This window comes from Apis dorsata, unplaced genomic scaffold (assembly GCF_000469605.1).
Source record: "Apis dorsata unplaced genomic scaffold, Apis dorsata 1.3 scaffold_292, whole genome shotgun sequence".
In the NCBI taxonomy this organism is placed as follows: domain Eukaryota; kingdom Metazoa; phylum Arthropoda; class Insecta; order Hymenoptera; family Apidae; genus Apis; species Apis dorsata.
Window position 1 is genome coordinate 834,982 of NW_006263567.1, and position 21,853 is coordinate 856,834.

Consider the following 21,853-nt stretch of genomic DNA (forward strand, 5'->3'; position numbering starts at 1 on the left):
AAAAAATATTTGAACATATAGAAAAGTTCAAATACTTTAACATAGAAAACATTACATTTAACTATTAATTTTTTGATTGAATATTCAATTTAATATTAGTATTCAAAAATACTAATATTAGTATTATTTTTTATATTAATTTTTATTTTATAATAATAATTAAAATTTAGTTAATGTTAACATAATAATAATAATAATATAGTAAATGTTTATTGAAAATCGGACTTTACTATAAAATATTTTAAAAATCGAAAGCTCAAATATAGAGTAATATAAATGAGTATTATTTTATTTATGTCCTATTCTACATTTGCTATTAATTTTCTACAATTGTTATTAATTTGAATAACTTGTTAAAAAAAAACTTAAAGTATAAAATTTAATTTAATTCTTTAATTGCAAATTGATTGGTTAACGTATTATAAGTATCAGTAGACATTTATCGTTCTAAATATTATGCGCTATATAAATTGGAATTCTATCTATGTATTTACCTTTCTTTCTATTAATTTTATATTTTTTATTTTTTGCGTTTTAAATTAATGAAATTAATGTATAATAATTATCTTTCTATTAAATAATAATATGTAATAAAATTATTTTGAATTCGATATATTGATACTATATGCTTACAATGCTTTTACTTTACATGTGTTTTTATGTCTTAGATTATACTGCATTTTTTGTTTGAAGTAATATTGCGTATTATTGTAAAATAATTAATGTTATGATAGTAAAACTTAAAATTTCTAATTTAATATACTGTGAAGGTTAGTTTCATGACAGATATAGTTATTTAATATAATTTATTAATATAAATAATTATTACATATATATATAATATATATATTATATATATATGTATATATATATATATATTCGAAAATTTCGAAGATTTATGTACATGTATATATATAAATTTTCGAAAATTCAATTTTTATAATATGTATTTATTTGTCAGTTTTTTTCATTATTTATATATATTAAAAATTATATTTAAAAAGAAAATAGATAATTAATATATTATGATTATAATTAATTTATTTATAAGAAATATTTAAGAAATTAGATGATTAAAATATTGTGATTAATTATATATAATTTTATATTAATTTTCATGATTCAGATTCAAGATATGACGTAATAGTCATATGAGGAAGATTGTAAATGATTATAGTATTTATTGCAAGAATCAATTATATTTATAAATATACTGAATATAAAGAATTTAATAATGTTAACATCAACATTAACAATGCCTTCTACATCGATAAATACATCTAGAGTACCAAGTCCTATTAGTGATACATTTGATGATAATCCTAGTAGATTAACTACATATTTACATCAACTTGCTGGATGCTATGAAACCGAAGTTAATGTGCTGGCAAAAGATCATTGTTATGCACGTCCATGGAATTGGAAACCAGAAAATGTTTATGTAAAACCAATAAAAAAATTATTTTTTCCAAAAAAAAATTTATTAATGTAAGAAATGAAAATAATAGAATTATTAAATATAATTATTAAAATGTAATTATAAAATGATATTATTACTTTTTATATATCAGGGAAAAAATTACTCAGGATGAAGAAATTAATATAGAAGAGGATAATAATGAATTATTAATACCACCAATAGATTTTACTAGAGCTCGGCATCAAATGGATGAATTACAAAGATTAGCAAATTTTGCTAGACCTGATGAAAATGAAGATTGGGAAGAGAAACTTGATAAAATTTTATGGACACCTGTTCAAAATCGAATATTTACTAAAGTTCTTAAAATATTAAATTCAGAAAGACTTGCAAGATTAGCTAAAGTAAATAATTCAATAGAACCAATTTACCGAAGAACATCAGTTGATACAGCTGCAAGGAGATTTCGGGAAACATTGGCATCTGCTGGTTGGGATTGGAGACTTGCACAATGGTTGCATAATTTATTGTTTGACCATCTTCCTCAAGAATATCTTGGTATTTATCTTGATATATTGCAAACTTTAAGATTAAAAATTCCTCAACTTATTGATAAAATGATTGCTGTACAACCAAATATTAATGCAAAAACGGGTTCCATAACATGGGAAACTCTTGGATCACTTCTTAAACGGACATGGGATCCTGTTACACCAAGTTTAAATAGCAATAGACTTGTAATTATTTTTTTTATTAGATATATCAAAATATATTTTATATGAATTTATTATAATATATATAAATATGATTATTGTTATAGAAAAAATTACCAGGAAATCCAATTTTGATAATAGTTCCTTCTGGAGTAGGATCTAATATTTCTACTCGACAACATAAATGGATTTCTCAATTAGGAGCTTTAGGAATGGTTGTTACTGTTCATACTCATTTAGGTTTATCAGCCAATAGAATGACTATGATGGTATGCATTGACCAATTAGTTCAAGCCACTAGAACTAAAATACAAGATATTAGGAGTGATTTTCCTGGTAGACCTATTATTCTTGTTGGTTTTAATACTGGTGCTGCTCTTGCATGTCAGGTATAATATTTATCTGTGTATTTTAATATAATATGATAATAGATTCAATATGAAATCTTTAATATTTATAGGTAGCACAAATGGAACATGTAACTGCAGTTATTTGCCTTGGCTTTCCGTTTTTTACAGTTGAAGGAAAAAGAGGTACATCTGATGATACATTAATGGATATTCGATGTCCAATTATGTTTGTAATAGGACAAAATGCTACACTTGTAAGATCTGATGATTTAGAAGACCTCAGAGAAAAAATGATGGTTGAAACAAGTTTGATAGTAGTTGGAACTGCTGATGATCATTTAAGAATATCTACTGCAAAAAAGATATCAGAAGGTATTACACAAAATATGGTAGATAGATGTATCTTAGACGAAATTGGAGATTTTGTAGGAACTATTCTTTTGCAACCACATCCATTACCATTAAGATCAACATCATTAGCAAATTATGAAAATAAAAACAACAGAAAGGAACCACGAAAACGAAGAAATTCAACAAGTAGTTCTGTCGAAAGTAAACCAAATTCTCCTACTATAAAAAAGTCACGACCGAATACACCAATTTCTTCTGTTGTATCTATTGGACAAAATACACAATCAGCTACGATTTCTCGAATAGGAACATTTAGTACACAACAAAATATAATCGCAGTAGGTGGAATACATACAAATCATGCACAGACTGTAAAACGGAAACCTCGAGTTGTTAATAATCAAAAAAATCATTTCGTAGAGCATTTAATAACGTCTAGACTTTCCGGACAAGTAAGTTTTTAATTTTAATTAAAGGAGAGTATTCAAATATATATATATATGTATATATATATATATATTTTTCAGTCAAATTCGAATTCAGATAATGGTGGTATAACGTTAAATATTGGTTCATTGGCAAGTTTAGCGCCAATTGGGCCAATACGATTAGCTCCAACATCGTCAGGTCAAACAATATCTACAACAATTAAAAATATTCCTAAATCTTCAATTGCATCAACTAAAGTGCCTAAAATTGTTTCAACGAATGTACAGTTACAAAACGTGTCAAAAATGAAAACTATTGTATCATCAAATAAAAGTTTTTCTAAAGTAATATCAAACAACTATAGGCATCTCAATATTCCTGACAAAAATGGAGATACAAAACTTGTTAATGTTTTAACAACATCAGGAAATCAAATTAGAGTTAATACTTTAACAGCTGCAGGTAAATTTTACATATTGTTTTATTATCATTATATGTTATTATATATATCATTATATATATTTTATATAACATGTATATTTTTTCTTCTTTTTCTCTAGCCATACATAATAAACCTACGATTGGTACATCAAATGGAACTTTATCAAATATTTTACAAAATGGAAAAACTTCTCTCACACTTGCTACTAATTCATCATCTGCACGTGTATCTGCAGCTTCTAGTATCTTATTAACTCCAAATAATTCTGTGGCAACTAACATAACATCAACTACATCGACAATATCAAAAGGTAGAATATTATTATCTAATCAGTTATTAAATAACTTACCTACATAATCTTTTTTTAATCTTTAATCAAATGTATATATTTTTTGCAAGTATAAGATACAAATTCATAAAATGATTATAAAGTTGAATTATTGTTATTTTGAATAATATTTTGGATTATGAAATTTTTATAAGAAAAAATTTTTATCTAAAAAAATTTTAATTTTATTCTCTAAATTTCCTGACAATTTTTGTATATATGTATAAAAATTATACTGTAACATATATATTTGAAATATATTTAATAAATTCATATCTAAGAAAAAAAAAAGTAAAAAATGAAAACAAAATTAAATTGTGAAATTCATGACCTAATTCATGACCAATTCTTGACCTAAAAAAAATTAAAATATAAATATGAAAAATATAAAAAGTTAAACAAAATAAATATCTAAATATTTAGTATATATATTTAGTGAGTAAAGAACACTGGAAGGAAGAATTCATGTCATCTATCGATACATTTATCAAATTTATATCATGCAAATTGCTATTATGTAAGTTTTTTATTCTATATGCACAAAATTAGTATTAGAATTTTTACCTAATATATTATTTATTAATAACATCATTTAATATTTCCTTGATTTATTAAAATAATTTTGAATTTTATATGTTTTTATAATTTATTATTTTGATTTAAAAATATATATCTTCATATGGAAAATCATATATATTGTACATATGAAAAAAATATTATGCATAAAAATATAATGTGACAAAATAAATTTTTCATAAAATGTATCGATTTTAAATACTATTTTCTTTATATTTTTGGAAATATATATAAAAAATATAATAAAAAGAAAAATAGGTTTTGATTTTAATTATATATATATTTTTTATTATATAATTTTTTATTATATAATAATTAAAATAATTTAATAATGATAGATCTTATTTTTTCTAGTCATAAAATTTTTATTACATTATTTGCATTTTTCTTTACAATTGTATATTTATATATAGAAATATACAGAAAAGAGATTTTATATAGTATTTTTTTAATATAAAAATACTATAAGGATATTAAATGTATGTATCTTTGTTTAGCATGTGATGTAACATATGTCCAATTATAGAGAGCATGTATTTATATTATTTTTTTACAATTAATATAAGTTTATATTTAAAAGTATAAAGTAATATGTTGTAAATATATTACTACTATTTTTTATTTTATGTTAAATAAACATTTTTCCATGTAATTTGAATTTATTTGTCTCCTTGCCCTAAATCCTCTTAATGTAAATTGTATATATATGTATTATATGTAATTATATAATTTGCAAAAAATTAATGATATTAAAATTTTTTTTTTATTTATAATTTAATATCTTTTTTTATAATCTTTTTTTATGTAGCAAAATAATTTAAATATACTATATTATTGTATAATCTAAATGATTGTTTACATTTTAAGCATATTTTTTAAAATAATAAAATTTTGTATATTAATTATTATATTTAGTTATATAATTTATAATAATTTTAAAAAACATATATAAAATCAAACTTAAAAATTTTTTATGTTTAATAGTTATATTTATTTGCATGATCATAATCATTTTTAAAGATATTAGATTTATATAATTCATGTAAAAGAAAAATGTTTATCTCTGAATCTATAACAATGCAATGATGAAATTTTTTGTATTTATTTATATTTTTAAAAATTGTTGAAATATATATATATGTTTATAGTGATGGACGACATGGCAACATCCAGTAATTCTTCGCATGTGATGCTCAGTTCCACTCATTCCTTGGATACATTCAAGATGTCACAATTATCCCGACAAGTAACAACTTGTAATAACTCTCATAATACATCATGTGGGAATATAATTATGGTTGAAAATTCTCTTAATGCTAAACCTACTTGTTCATCAGTGATAGTACCACTAAATAGTCATAACTCAGGAACTATTTTACCGTTATCTAATAAACTAAAACTCACTCAAAAATCAACTAAAACAATGCCAAAGATTACAGTCAACACATCCAATTTACAAAGAATCCATAAACCTCAAACATTACAGAAGAATTCTCTTGTAAATGAGATTGACGATGAATTAGGAAATATATTAGATATTCCAATAATCTTTGCAAAAGATGATGATAACTTAAATTCTATTGATAAAAATTCATCTTTATCTCAAACAATGCCTGTAGATATTCATGAAAAAAATACACCTAAACTAAATAGCAATACCAAAGTTGTTCTCATAAGTAACAAACAAGATAAATTACAACAAACTGCTAATAAATTTGTGACACCTTCTACCCAAGCTATTATATGTCCTAATGTAGCTGTACAAAATTTAAATCATGTAATATTACAAACAAAGCCTCAAACTCCTACTTTATCCAAAACTAAAACTACAATTCCAATACAAACTCGTTCAAATCAACCTACTATTAAATATACTAAAATAATTCTTGCAAAAAGAAATTCTCAATCAGTTTATCAAAATGATAAAAATGAACAAGTCATTGTAACAAAGACAATTGATAAAATTAATGCACCTAAATTGTTAAATTTCGATAAAAATGAACATCGATATACACAAATTGCAACAAAGCAAATAAAAAAGAACGAAAATAATATAATAGATGACGTATTAGAAATAGAAGATGCTATAAAAATGAATATTATAGAACGTAAACATATATCTCTACAAAGAGTTGATCTAGCATCACAAACAAATGATAATATAAAAGAAAGTTTAACTGAAATAAAGATAAATGTATCTAAAGAAAATAATTCAGAATGTACTAAAATTGACGATATAATAAATTTGCAAATGTAAAATTTTCATTTCAACTAAAGGTATACATCTGTATCAAAATGAAGCATATTGTACATGCAAATCTGATTTATGATAAAAATTAAATCATTATAGGGAAGGTACAGTTATTAATTTTCTCGTTAAAACTCGTAAATCATAATAATTAATTTTTTAATCTCTTTATTTAAAGATCTATCTATTTAGCAGAAAATAGTTTAGTTTTATAAATTTCATATAATCTAAATTAACAAATTAATTATAAAAATTATTGTTATTATTTACAGATTACGCACAGTGTTATATTTCATTTCATTCTTATAATTTGCATTACATGTAATTTTAACTATTACAAGCTTTATAAAAATCTATGTATCCATTTGCAAATAATTCAGTATTATTGATAGTATTAATATATTCTTTGAATTCACTATTCATGAAATGATAAGTTGTTACTGTTTTCTTGATACTTGTCTTTCTAGGAACTGGTACTGCTGGTTTAAATACAACACCAGTAGGATCAAATTCAATATGAAGCTCTTCTGGAGAACTGGAAGAAATAAAGAAATTTAAAAAAAAAAATAAATTCTTGTTACATACAATTGTGTATTATATCTTAAATATTAAAAAAAAATTCAACAAAATTTGAACTTACAGTTTAGCAATTTCTGAAGATAAACTGCCTTCACCTATTGATGGCACATTCCAAGCTATATTTTTTGCCATCTTTTGTACAATACTGTGATAATGTCGCTAATAATAAAAAATATAAATTTGTCAATAATTATATTTAAATTTAACAAAATTACATAACTTTTATAAATATATACTTGTAAAGCTGCAAGTTCCCATAATGCTGAACAATGTGCATTGCAATACTCAGGTTCTTCTAGTTCTGCTTGATAAAAACCATCTCCTATAGTACAATCAGTATCTAACAAAATATCTAACTCTTTTCCAAGTTGTATATTTTGTTTTATAATACCAAGAATGCCTAGTACCTCATTATGTTGTAATTGTAAAGTTAAAATAGCTATTCTTTTGATAAAAGCTATTAATCGTCTTTGAGTTATTCTTTTTCTTCTATGAATTAAAGTTTGAACTAAAATTTTTATAATAATTTCTGTTTCTGAATAAGTTTTACCACAATGAATATTTAATAAATTTTTATATAAATGTGCATAAAACCTATTTAAAAATTATATGTAATTAATTTAAGAGTTTAATAATTAAATCTTAACTTTTTCATTTACAATATTTATTCTTGCTCAATACAAACCGATAAGGATCAAGATTTAATTGTAAACCTTGTCCTGATAATATTGTAAATATACATTGAATGCAATATAATTGATCTTTCAAACTTAAATTATTTTCTTCCATTAGTTTATCTATAGTAGTTATTAAGTCCTGATAAAAATCTAAGTTTATGCAATGTGCAAATCTGTAATTATTCGATATTATTAGATATCTTATAATTTAATATATGATTTAATTTAGTGAAAAACTATTATACTTTGCTAATCCTTCCAAACAAATAGATAAAATTTTACTATTTGGAGCCTGCTTTAAGATTCTAAAATAAATCGTAAATACTATGTTTATTATTTCAGCAAATAATTTTTGTTTAGTTTGCTTATTTTCTTCTGCTTTAGTTTCTAATAATTCTCTTTCTATTTGTTCAAGTTTTTTATTCTTCTTCCGTTCTTTTTTACTTAAGGCAAGAATTCTTTGTTTATAAGATATAAGTTTTTTTTGTTTAGTATCTTCTTCTTTTTCTTTATCTAAATTTATATCTTTTATACGAAGAAATAAAAGTACTGATAGAACTTCAGAATGTACAGAATGAGCTTTTAATTTTATGTATTGATTTAATTTACGTACTATCTGTAGAATAGAATAGATTTAATAATTTTTACAAAATAAATATAATTATTATAAAATATAAATATATTATGTTTCTTACTATAAGAGATAATTCAGCACGTTTGTCTTCTTTGAAAATCTGAGATAGGCATTTTAGGACTTTTTGTCTTATAAATTCATATTTATTATCTAATAATGGTATAAGAAAATTTGCTATATTAATAGAGTAATTAAAGTAAGGATGCATCATTAGAAGATCACACATGCATGTTACTGCAACTTTTCCTAATTCAATTTGTTGTTCTTTTATTTTTCGTGTATCTCCTTTCTTCTTTTTTAATATATTAATCATTTTTTCTAACTTCTGTAGATAATATTTATAATATCTCAATAATATAGTTTCATAATTTTGTAATGCAAGTGTTTCTTTTTTTACTAAAAAGAAAGTAAGAAGCTTATAATTTATAATAACTATAATAATTATATATTATTACGTACATTTTACACCTTCTTGTGGAATTTGAAGAATTTGATAAGATGGCAATAGATCTTTAAAAACTTCCATTAAAGAAACAGTTGCCAATTTTCTTACAGTAATATATACTTCTGGATTAGTTTCTTCCATTAATTCTAATAATGCTTTAAAATTTTCACATTTTGTTTCTGGTGTTTCTAAAAGATTGCTAGATAATAATCCAATTTTTAAACGTTTAGATGTCAATATTTCTTTACGATATGCTAATAGTTCTATTATGGATATAGATTTTTTGTTTCCATCTTTATTTTTATTCTAAAACATTAATTAAAATAAAAAATATATATTTTTTTATATATTCTAATAACTAATATAGCTTCATAAAGTTTGATGAAGTCTTACGTGTAAATTTGATTCTATTTCTATATTATCTTCAGCATCATGTTCCTTTTCAGAAGTATTATTATCTTCAATATCATTTTCTAGAATTAATCTCTTCTCTATAATTCCATTTTTTGTTTTTATAGGAAGTAACATACGAACTTTTTTTATATCTCCTTGATCAATTATTTTTGATATATTATTTTCATATCTTTCCTCAATTGTTTGTTTCTTTTTGTTCTTATTTTTATTATTTTTTTTATCATTAATTGCTCTAAAGTATGTATAATATAAAATATATTTTATATATTATTAAATAATAATAATAATATATTTTAAAATAAAACATTAACTATGATAATATTCATACTCATTTAGATGTATTTGTTTTAACAAATTATATGAATTATTAGAAATAGCTTTTTGTAAGAAATCTAAATCTTCTTTCTCAACCATGTCTATAAGATCTTCATCATGATCATTTTCTTCTTGTTCTATAGATTCTGTACGTGAAAATATTTGTTTCTGGATTGGTTTTTTAACTAATTTATGTCTTCTTATCTTCCCTTGATGTGCAAGTTTTGTTCTTTTTTGATTACTTCTTTTAATTATACTAATTTTAAGTTTTTTCTGTGCAATTAAAAAATTTAAATTAATAAAAGATATAAATAATAATTTTTTATAAAAAAGTTTTTATAAAACATATATATATGTTAGGTTAACGTTTATTTTCGAATAAAATAAATTATTATTACTTACTGCCATTTTTTGTTGTTTTAACTATTTTATTTAATTTAATCTAATATTTTTATTTAAGTTTATTTAAATTTAAGTAAACTATTGATTCAAATAATTAAATTTTTTTTATTTTTTCAGAAATCATTCCTATAAAATATATTTTTAATGCGACACGTGCTTCTATATATTAATACATATCACATTATAAAATTGTATACATATGGAAATATGTATATATATATATTAAAATAAAAATTTATACAATAAATAAAATAAATTTAAATAAATGGATAATTTTATCTATCTTTAAATAGTTTATGTAATTTATTTAATTTATATAATTTATTGAATAATTTATATTTTAATACTTTATTATGATATGTTTTTCAAATGCACGTGTGGTTATAAGCATAGTAGAAATATAGTGCGTTTTAAATCCAGATATTTTATCGAGAACTTTAAATTAAATTGTTTTTTTGCAATACTAAATTTTTAAATATATTTGATATATTTTTAAATATAATGATATCGTCAAATATAATTTAAAGAATACATTAAAAAATATATAAAAATACTATAATTTGTTATGACATTGGATATATAAAATTCATTTCAATATTTTAATTAATGTTTTGTGTTGTGTAATTATAAGGATTTTCTTCAAATATCTATATTGAGTAAGTTATCGTTTATTAAGTTTATAAATAAGTTTATATATAAAATTAAAATATTTTACAAATTAAGGTTATGTTTCATAAGTATATTTTAAAATTATAATATAAAATAGTTAAATTACATTATTGAATGAAATCTGAATTTCTTATTAACTTAATACAATATTTTTATAATACAAGAACAAAATATTAACAATTTTTTATCAAATCTTTAATATTTTTAATGTTTCATTATTCCATTAATACAAAATGTCCTATTTTTATTCATTTTAAATATTTCGAAACATTTTAATGTTTTTTGATTTTTTTAATTTAAAAAATATTCTAGTTATAATAATATAATAAAAAATATGAATTTTAATTGATTTTATTTTTTCAAAATTATAAAAATAAAGAAATATAATTTTTCTATTATTTATTTATAATATTCATCTCAAATATTTTTCCAAATATTTCATATCTTTCAAAATACTTGTTTGAGGTTATAAATACTTATGAAATATTGAGTATATTTTGTTAGATATTTATAAAAAATATTATTTTACATACATACATAACAGTATGTAGTATTTTACATACTACATAATAGTGAAAATACGTAATATATTATTATACATAATAATAAATAATAATAATGATGATAAAAAAATGACAAACGAGAAATTGCAAAAATAATAAATATTTGTAATATATTTTTTTTATGATATTTGTTTTATATTTTTTTTATGATAAAAGATTAATAATAATCATTAGATTAATAATAATATAATAATTGAAAAAATTATGTCAAATCAAATCAAAAAAATGATCAATTGTTTTATGTTTAGTCTGAGAAAGTAACGCATATAAAAAAAGAAAGCATATATAAATCTCGCATGAAATCATTCTTTCGTAAGTATTTGAACTACCAATGAAACTTCTTGAATATACAGACAAAGAATCTTAATGTACTATTCCAAATTGATGTACAATGAAGTCCGACATAAAACGTTAATAGCTTTCAATAGGATTAATTTACGAGTTGCATGGAACTAAACTGAACATCAGGTCATACCGATTTTGTAACTTAAGATGTTTATTTGGTATAAAGTGCGGTGTATAGATTTATTATTTGTGTATTATTATTTTTTTAATTTTAATTAAATATTTTAATGTTGATTTAAATATGTAATTATTAAACTTTATAAATTCAAATTATTGTTATTGCAGTAGATAAATGTGTATTAAAACATCTTAAGTAAATTTATAAAACATTTCTTTTATATAGTATAAAGAAATTTATATGTTATTTTAAGTATAAACTATAAGTATAAACAATATTTTAATTATTTTTTAATTTGAGCAATAAAATTACCCCGAAATTCTATTGGCTTATTCAGAGTAATGCCACACATTCTGGCTATCATGCATTATGTCTACAGCTTTGTGAAAAACTATGATATGTGTTGCATAACTATTTCCAAATATTAATCTTATCATTTCTAAATTAATATTGATAAATAATCATGTTTAATAGCAAAAAGAAAAGTGACACTGCCAAACTGATTATTTGCGTTCGTTATGGATGTTGCGACATATACCACGTGATTCTTGGTGACTGAGATGTAGTTGTAATTCGACTTTTGTGGCGGTCACATCGATGTACGAATAAAATTGAAAGTAGTCCTTTATTTCTTATTTTTAATAAGATTCTTTTTTTGTGAAAACTTTAATCTAACATTCTATATAATTTGAATCTTTATTATATAAAGAATAGGATTATATTTTTCTTCATAAAATTCGAATTTTCATTATTAAAGTTACTGAAACTCATCATTGGAATTATTGAGGTATTTCTTTTTAAAAAATAATTGTATTTATTTTCCAATGTTGTTTTAAGTTGAATTAGTTATAAAAAAAGGATAAAAATAATTACATTGACAAAATAAAAATATTGAGATAAATTATATCTCACGAATTATAATATTGCATCTAGATTTCTACCCATTTTAGCGCCATTATTACCACTATTTTTTGGACTTGAGTTAATGGAATAATCGTTGATGTCGAAGAAACCAATATCGTGGACTATTATATCGAATATTGAAATCTCAATAACATTCATTATTTTTTTTCTTATATTCCAATTTTTGAAACATTTATTCAATTAAATAAAAATTTCAAAGGATTAAATTTAATTGGATTAGATTTAAATGAGTATTATTGTAATTACAATGATTAAAATCAATATAGTAAAATATATTTTTGCATTTGTAAATATAAGAGAAAAAAAACAAAATCATGTGAAAAAAATTGCAGTGTTGCTTTTTGATTATGACATTTGAAGTTATTTACAAAAAGATAAATGCTGTCGGATGATCTAAAAATTTGTGCACGCATTTAATGTTTGAATTTCATCTAAAAAACACAATCTGTTACATCAAATATCAAGGTATATTGCATTAGTTAACCGAGTCAGTGAACTGCCTTCGATGAATATTGTCTGTGGTTACTTAACGTATTGCAATAGAAAGTCGGCGTTTGTCGCGATCAAAGTATAGTCTTTTGTACATTGCTTTTATTTTCAAAGGTTTGTTAAAAAGTTTTAATCAACGGATTGTGACAAAGTGTCTGAATACAACAACGCCAGAATAATAATCATCGATCAGATCTATGGATCTCGACGAAGTGATCATTGGTTCTTTTCTCACGGTAATTGACGCGTTGGATCAAAGTTTACACGATCGTCAATATTCGTGATCAAACGAAGGAGATAAGTGATGATTAAAACCATGAAAACGAGCAGTTGATCTCCTACGTCTTGCGGATGAAACGAGAGCTCTAGTTTTATTTTCTTCTTTCGATGAAAAAGAGCGTCGCGACTATCCTCAACACGGAAATGGGTGGTCTTGTTGAAATTTTCTTTTTCTTCGGAGTCCTCTACTATTTTTTCAACTTCAGGTAATGTATTTACCCCAAGTTCTGACATGAAACTGTTTTATTTTGCGGATTGTTTTTTCGCAATTCTATACAAGATACAAATTTAATAATCAAATAATCAAAAAATAATTGAAATATCGATCAATAATTGTAATAATTCAACTACAATAAGATTAATAATATAAAAGAATTTTTGTATATATATATATATATATATATGATAACGGTGCAATTAAAAATTTTCATCATATTTTTTTATTTTTATGTATATTTGATATATTTTTAGATTATTTTATTTTTATAACTATTTATTATTATTATTTACTATTATTATTTTATAATTATTTTATAACGTTTTGTAATTTTTAAAATTATTTTAAAANTTATATTTTTAATATAATAATACTATAATATAGTTAATTATGATATATATAAAAAATTGTTAAAACAATTTAATAAAAAATTTTTTTTTATAGAAAAAAATTTCCTTTTGAATGATAAGCATTCATTTATATTAACAATGTTTATTATTTTTTAATAATTATTTTTAATTAATTATATATTCAATTAATTTTGCATTTAATTTATTATATATTATAACAAAAAAATATTGTTAATATTTATAAATATTAAAATCGCCTTTCAAATTTATATTAAATTATGAATAAGAATATACCAAATATTAAATAATATATATATTATACTAACTATTAACTATAATTTATAATATATTAATTAATATAAATACTGAAAATAATTTTTTTAAATATATAGAATAAGTTTGATATCATAATGTGTAAGACATTGATCATTCGTAGAACAAAGTATAAGCATTGCAAATTTGCGTAATGTAATATTATATACAATATATATGTATTAGAATATAAGATAAATTTTAATCAAAAATGCTTTCATATGGCAATAAAATGTTATACAAGGTTTCAACTCCGATAACTTTATTAATCAAAGTTTTCATAATGATATATCGTATGACCATAAAGATTTTAGAAGAATACATATCAGTTAAGCTAATTTTTTTTTATATGTGATATATTTATCTTTAATCTTTTTTTTAATATTTGTTGTAAACTTTGATATTTATGTAATTCGGAATCAGGATTGCAAAATATATATATTGTTTTTACTTAAATTTTTGATTTGTACATCGGTGAAATTATCAGTTTTATAAGAAAAGCGGGAATATAGAAAAGAAGAGAAATATATAATCGAGTTAATATTAATTATTTATTGATATTATTAGAGAAAAACAAGTTTTTATGGCATTATGAATTTGTTCGGATTTTTTTGTCTTATGATGCATTTTCTTATACTAACTAATATCAAGTTAATTAATTATTTATTGGTACCAAGGAAAATCAAGTTTTTATGACATTGAAAATTACGATTTACTTAGATTTCTTGCTTTATGATGTATTTTCTTATCGATTTAAACTTTGATAAATGTTTTCTATATATGTATGATTTAATTTATTAAAAATATTATGAACGTGATATGTTCATTGAATCAATGTTATTTAACATATGCAATCATTGAATTCATTTTTTTTTAATATATATTTTTGTATACGTATATATAAAAACCGATATACAACATTATAAAAATAAACATGTACTACAACAAATTTATAATTTATGACTAATATGAAATGCAATATTTCAATATTCATTTATATAACTGATATTCAATACGTTCTTGCATATACAATTTCAGATCAAATGGCTATATATTCCTTTCCTTGAGTAATATAGATTTAATTATTTTATAAAATTATCTTAATATCCAATGTTATACATGATAAATTCCGTGTTGCACTGTGTTTATTATAATTTATATATCTTTGAAACTTTTTGGAAGTAAACATGAAAAATAATTTCAATATAGATATAATTTAATATTTCAATATATTTAATATATTATAATCATTAATTATAACAATAAAAAATATTGTAAAATCAAAATTTAAAGATCTAATAGGCAAAATTATTTAAAATTATTATACTGCATAATTATTTAAAAGAGAATTATAATGTATTCTGAAATTTTAAAATAATCGTTATTGCATGTTTCAACAAAATTTTTTACATGATGTTAAAGACTTTTGATTTGCGTCAATAATAATTCGATACTATTAATTAACTAATCGATTTTCGACACGTGTTTATAATTTTCTGTTTTTTGATACGTTCAGAAATTTTTATTATGATAAAATATATTTTTATTTATTTATCATAAATTAATTTATCACATATAAAAGTATTCGTCAAATCAAAAGTATTATCAAACAAAAAAAAGGCTTCATCTGCTCGTTATGATTGCACTCAACTGTATCGACCCATTAAAAACGTTGAAGATGGAACGTAAATAATATGTGATTGCATTCAAAAGCAAAATCCGTAAAATTGTATTTGAATTATATTCGAATTACATTTAATTCATCTTTGTTGAAATGCATGAGATATCAGACTTATCAATTACAAAAATAAGAATATTTCTATTTTGATTTCATTCAGTAATATACATGATATAATGTTGCATAAAATAATTTTTTCATTTGAAAAAAAAAAGATTAATATCGATCAATATTTGATCGATTTCTTTTTTAAAATTTTACATTTTATATTATAAGGAAAAAAATTTCTATAGTTTCTAAAAATTATTTTTAAATTATAATTACAATAACAGAGCTTCCAGTATGGTCGATATACTTTCAACACGTTTGCAAGAAGTATATGCAAAATGGGAAAGTAGAACAGAGGTAATTCGAAATACAGAATCGAATACAACTCGATTTTCAATAAGGGGTAAGATTTTCATTTAGGAAATAGATAAATAAGTAAAAAAAATATTTTAATCAAATATTTATTTTTTAGAACTTCGACGAACAGGTCAACAATTTTATAAAAAAAAAATACAAGACAGAGAACAAGCAAAAAAAGTTCGAGAGAATTCTTTATTTAAAATCAAAGAGACAGAACCATTAGTTCCTGTTGTTAAAGAAAAATCTCCATTTCTAAACTATTGCTGTAATAATTGTACTCCATCATCTAGAGTAAGTTTTATATGAGAAGAATAAGATTATATTATATTATTATTATATAATATCTAAGAAAGATATTCGATATATCGCTTTAATGTATTATATACTATTTTGTATTTTGTATATAAAATTTCCGGTAGGAATGTAAAATGATTTTAATAACAAAATTAATTTTTAAAATATACATCAGAAAAAAAATATTACTTCAAAAATAGTGATTGACATTAAAAAATCTATATCTTAGATAAATAGCATCGTTCGTATTGACGTATGCTTACGCTCTTGCAACATTAAAATATATTTAGCTTGTGGCCTGGTAACTAAGCTACGTGCAAATTGCGAACATTGTCGTTTGATATGTTTTTTTTTTATGTAAAATATTATCTATATCATTGATACCATGTAGTTTAAAATCATTTAAAATAAATTTTTTTTATCAGTAATGATAGTTTGATATATGTACAATAAATAAAATTATGTAAAGCTTTTATACAAGATAAACAAATATGCAATTATAAATCTTTTCTTACTTAATGAATACGATATCTTTCATATATTTTCATATATTTTATTTCGTATATGTAATTATATATACATATATCTAATTTATTAGACTATGACAATATGTTTGAATAAAATATCTATATTAATATCTATATATGAAATAATATTTTACGTATATAAAAATTTAAACGTGTAATTTAATTAAATATATTTAATTTTTAATTTTTATGCCAAATATAAAATATTGCGTATCCTTCAATATAATAGTATAACAGAAGGAGGAATATAAAAGAAAATATGAGAAAGAAGAAAGTATTGTTATTGAATAATTATAATGATTATAATGAATTTGATAAAAGTCATGTACTTTCGATAATAAAAGTCCATTTCTTTTATAATAATTAAATATAAATGAGTTATTTTGTTACATTGTATTCTATCTATTAGTAATTGATTGTAGAAAATTAGATGTAAAATTTATTTTTACTAATAATGAACTCTATATAATTAATATATATATATAATATAATATAATATAATTACAAATAAAATAGTATATAAGTATATAAAGTATATAAATACAAATATAAACAATAAATTAAAAATATAAAATATTGGAAAAACATGATCTCAAGATGATTTTCAAGATGATTGCATATTATTGTAATATATTTATTTAAAAAAAATCGTATAATAAATAATTATAATATTTAGTATCTTTCTTAATGTTTCAAAGAATTAAATTAACAATAATTCAATAAAATAATATTAATTTATATAGACTTTTACTAATTTCTTATCTATTTTTTTTATATACATATAACCTTTTTTTTTGTTATTATTTTTGTTATTGTTGTTTTTCACTTAATTTTATTTCTTTTAGAATTCATTGGTAAATAATATTAGCAAACAACATACTCCTTTTGGTTTAAATATATTAATAGTTAATCCAGGCTTATCACTATTCTCCAAAGTATTTGATTGTTTTTCATATATATACAATCTTAAAACATTTAATTATCCAAGAGTGACTGAAACAGTAAGTTGCAAATTTAAAAATATCTACAAAAATAAAAATTGGAATTAAATTAATTAAAAAAAATTAATTAAAGACTTTATATATAATTTTTTTTACAGGTCTTAAGAGATGAAAAATTAAAGGAAGCAATAAAATTGACTGCTTGGGAAACAGTTAATAATGAGGGTTGTAGTGAAAAAGTTGCTTTGGCAAAAGGAAAAGCTAAAGCTAAAGCTATACTACTTCAAATGCAAAACAAAACAAGCAATTTTTTACTTAAAATAACTACATGGATTGTTTATAAAGTGTTTCCATATTTTATACAATCTACTGTAGTATTGCCATCTCAAATAGAAATGTTAAAAAAAGCAAGTGAGACTGGTCTTCCTTTGATATTACTTCCCTTACATCGTAGTCATCTGGATTATGTTATATTAAGTTTCATTCTTGTGACAAATAACATTAAAAATCCATTGATTGCAGCTGGTGAAAATTTACAAATTCAATTGTTTGGGTATGTCATAAATATATAAATATAGATTATCAAATTTTATTAGATATTAATATCTTAATTATAATTTTTTTAATTATATTTTTTATCTCAAATAGGTGGCTCTTACGAGGTTTAGGCGCATTTTATATAAAACGTCGAATTGATTCTATTTTAGGCCGTAAAGATATTCTTTATCGTGCTATTCTTCACACGTACATAATAGAAAGTTTAAAGGCGGGTCATAATTTAGAATTTTTTATAGAAGGTGGACGAACTAGAACTGGTAAACCATGTATGCCAAAAGGCGGCATTTTGAGTGTCGTTCTTGATGCATATATGCATGGAACTATTGAAGATGCACTCATTGTACCTGTTTCAATTAATTATGAACGTATTGTTGATGGAAATTTTATCAGGGAACAGTTAGGTCAACCAAAAAATGTAGAAACATTTATATCTACAATTAAAGCTATGTGGTCAACTTTAATAGGAAATTATGGGATTAATCAAGTTGATTTCTGTCAGCCATTTTCACTTAGAGTATGATGTTTAAATATTTTATATTTAATTTATAATATTGTATGTTCTACATTTTCTTAATTATATATCTTTATTATTATTTGTGAAAAGGAAATGTTAACATCTCTTCAAAACCAACCACAATTGACTGAAAGAAAAACACTCCCTATTGAAAAATGTTTAAAATCTACAGTATCTAGCTCATCATTGTATGGTACAGATGTAGTTGCAGAAGAATATCGTCAATTAGTTGATAGTATTGCGAAACACATTGTATATGGTAAAAATATATTAATAATTTTAAGAATATTAATTTATTTGTTTTATATTAATGTATAATATTTTTTTATATTAGATTGCACTAGTTCAATGCCAATAATGTCAACTAATATTGTTGCATTTTTACTTTTAAATAAATTTCGAAATGGTTGTACCTTAGATGAATTAATTGAAGCATTTGATTTAATTATTCAGGAGCTAGAAAAACGTAATAAAAATATTATGTTTTATGGAGAAACTATTAATATCATAGATCATGCGGTTAGTAAAATAATTAAATTATAAATATTATGTTAAAAAAATACATTATTTAAAAAAATATATAAAATTTATTTTTTTAGTTAAACATCTTAGGTCCTAATTTAGTAGAACTACAAAATCAAGAAATTACAGAAGCAGTTGATGGTCAACTAATTAAGTCAAATTTTATTACTGTAATCCGTCCTGTATCGATTCTTCCAAATGTAATCGAGTTATCTTATTATAGCAATACAGTGTTAACATGTTTTGTTATGGATAGTATAGTAGGTAAGAAAATACATTATTTTATATTTTATTCAATCTAATAATCTGATTAATATATTTTCAGTGACAGCTTTATATGCTGAATTGCAATCACAGATAAATGATCCTGTACATATTACTCAAAATAATATTACAGTGTCTCAAGATGTTCTGATTGAAAAATCACTTAAACTTTGTAATATTCTTAAATATGAATTTATTTTTTGTAAACCATGTCAAGAATTGGAACGCATTATTATAGAAACTATAATGAATCTCTCACATACGGATCTCATTACTTTACAAGAAGTATATATATATTTGATATGATATATTCTTATTTCATTATTTAAAATTTACTTATATAAATTATTTGGTAGGAATCTTATTTACAAGAAGAACTTTGGAGTAAAAGATATGCAAAAACTTTTGATGATAGTTCGGATGAAGAATATTGTAATAAAAATAAGACTAAAAATATTCAATATAAAGTAAGTAATTTTTTAATTTAAATATATTTTTTAATAATGAGATAGTAATATATTTTAATTGTTTTTTTACAGCTGAATTTAATACCAGATCATACGAATCGTATGGAATTTCTTCATGTATCATTGCAACCTTTAATTGATACTTACACTTTTAGTGCTTTTATTCTTAGGAAATTAGTAGGGCGATCATTATCCGAAAGAGACTTAATTCATGAAATTATTCGTGAGTTAAAAACGAATTTTAGTCGTGGCATAATAAAATATGGTAAATAATGATAAATAATTATATTTGGATAAAATATATTAAATTATAAATTAATGTATTATCAATTATATTTTAAAATAGGTGAAAGCTTATGTGTGGATCCAATAAAGAATGCTTTGAAATTATTTGAAAAATGGAATGTTTTAGAATGTCATCCAGAAGAGAATATTAAAATTTTTTATTTAAAAGACGAATATAATTCAGACTCAGCGGTGATGAAAATTTATGATAATATAGCAATTTTCAAATGGATCAAAAAAGAAAAGTAAACAAATTTTTTAAATAAATTTCTATAATAATGTATTATTTTTTATATGAAAAGACAAGTTGTTTAAAAAGCTTGTACATAATGATATACAAGTATCAGGTAATGTGTAATTCTTAGTACATTTAAATTTAAAAATTTATTATTCTGCGTGTAGATACTTTGTGAATAGTTCTAAAGTACGTAGCATTGTACATAGCATTAAGTCTTATTTTAGTTATTAGTTAAATGTAAAAATTCCATATCAAGTGATTAATGTGATATTACTAAATCATTAAAAATTATTAAAAATTAATTAATTATTTCATTAATAAAGCTAGTCTAGTCTTACATATTACTGGATTAGCACCAATGAATTCTTTTGTTAATATTAAAAGAAAAAAAGATATAATATATATTTAAAAATGTAAAACTATTTTTATTATATTTTCACAAAGTAATAAGATGATTAAATAAATAATTGTTTTGTATAAAATAGTTTGTATAAAAGTTTTTTTATATACAATATTATAAAAAAAAATAATAAACAAAACAAATATGTGAATGTTGTATTTTTTAATA

The 21,853-nt window shown here is 21.5% G+C and overlaps 3 protein-coding genes across 5 annotated transcripts; 2 read left to right on the forward strand and 1 right to left on the reverse strand.

Annotated features, from left to right (window-relative positions):
* Positions 1-466: 466 nt before the first annotated feature.
* Positions 467-7,128, forward strand: LOC102681208 (KAT8 regulatory NSL complex subunit 3). The gene is made up of 8 exons (XM_006617075.2): positions 467-770; positions 1,127-1,488; positions 1,572-2,157; positions 2,241-2,522; positions 2,594-3,286; positions 3,362-3,725; positions 3,824-4,015; positions 5,758-7,128. The coding sequence occupies exons 2-8, from the start codon at positions 1,235-1,237 to the stop codon at positions 6,864-6,866; spliced, it is 3,480 nt and encodes a 1,159-aa protein (XP_006617138.1). The 5' UTR covers positions 467-770; positions 1,127-1,234; the 3' UTR covers positions 6,867-7,128.
* LOC102675509 (nucleolar complex protein 3 homolog) lies at positions 7,012-10,200 on the reverse strand (the record flags this gene model as incomplete). Its single annotated transcript, XM_031511103.1, has 9 exons — positions 7,012-7,392; positions 7,498-7,595; positions 7,673-8,030; positions 8,122-8,286; positions 8,359-8,729; positions 8,809-9,143; positions 9,207-9,498; positions 9,586-9,838; positions 9,935-10,200. Coding segments are annotated over 9 exons (2,346 nt in total), but the record flags the coding sequence as incomplete, so codon positions are not given.
* Positions 10,201-10,699: 499 nt separating this feature from the next.
* LOC102681683 (glycerol-3-phosphate acyltransferase 1, mitochondrial) lies at positions 10,700-21,762 on the forward strand. 3 transcript variants are annotated; one of them, XM_006617079.2, is made up of 14 exons: positions 10,961-10,979; positions 13,546-13,916; positions 16,600-16,718; positions 16,788-16,966; positions 18,342-18,497; positions 18,596-18,990; positions 19,086-19,509; positions 19,600-19,768; positions 19,844-20,028; positions 20,109-20,295; positions 20,357-20,580; positions 20,652-20,762; positions 20,835-21,027; positions 21,109-21,762. In XM_006617079.2, the coding sequence occupies exons 2-14, from the start codon at positions 13,819-13,821 to the stop codon at positions 21,294-21,296; spliced, it is 2,628 nt and encodes an 875-aa protein (XP_006617142.1). In that variant the 5' UTR covers positions 10,961-10,979; positions 13,546-13,818; the 3' UTR covers positions 21,297-21,762. The 3 variants fall into 3 exon arrangements, with proteins under 3 accessions (XP_006617143.1, XP_006617142.1, XP_006617141.1); XM_006617078.2 differs by lacking the exon at positions 10,961-10,979 and adding an exon at positions 12,254-12,805; XM_006617080.2 differs by lacking the exon at positions 13,546-13,916 and having other exon boundaries at positions 10,700-10,979.
* The last annotated feature ends 91 nt before the right edge of the window (positions 21,763-21,853 follow it).

Coding starts and splice junctions, on each gene's coding strand:
- LOC102681683 (XM_006617079.2), top strand. CDS start 13,819: ATGAAAAAGAGCGTCGCGACTATCCTCAACACGGAAATGGGTGGTCTT. Junction 16,719..16,787: donor AACTCGATTTTCAATAAGGG/GTAAGATTTTCA, acceptor TTTATTTTTTAG/AACTTCGACGAACAGGTCAA. Junction 20,763..20,834: donor CTAAAAATATTCAATATAAA/GTAAGTAATTTT, acceptor GTTTTTTTACAG/CTGAATTTAATACCAGATCA.
- LOC102681208 (XM_006617075.2), top strand. CDS start 1,235: ATGTTAACATCAACATTAACAATGCCTTCTACATCGATAAATACATCT. Junction 3,726..3,823: donor TAATACTTTAACAGCTGCAG/GTAAATTTTACA, acceptor CTTTTTCTCTAG/CCATACATAATAAACCTACG. Junction 4,016..5,757: donor TACATCGACAATATCAAAAG/GTAGAATATTAT, acceptor ATATGTTTATAG/TGATGGACGACATGGCAACA.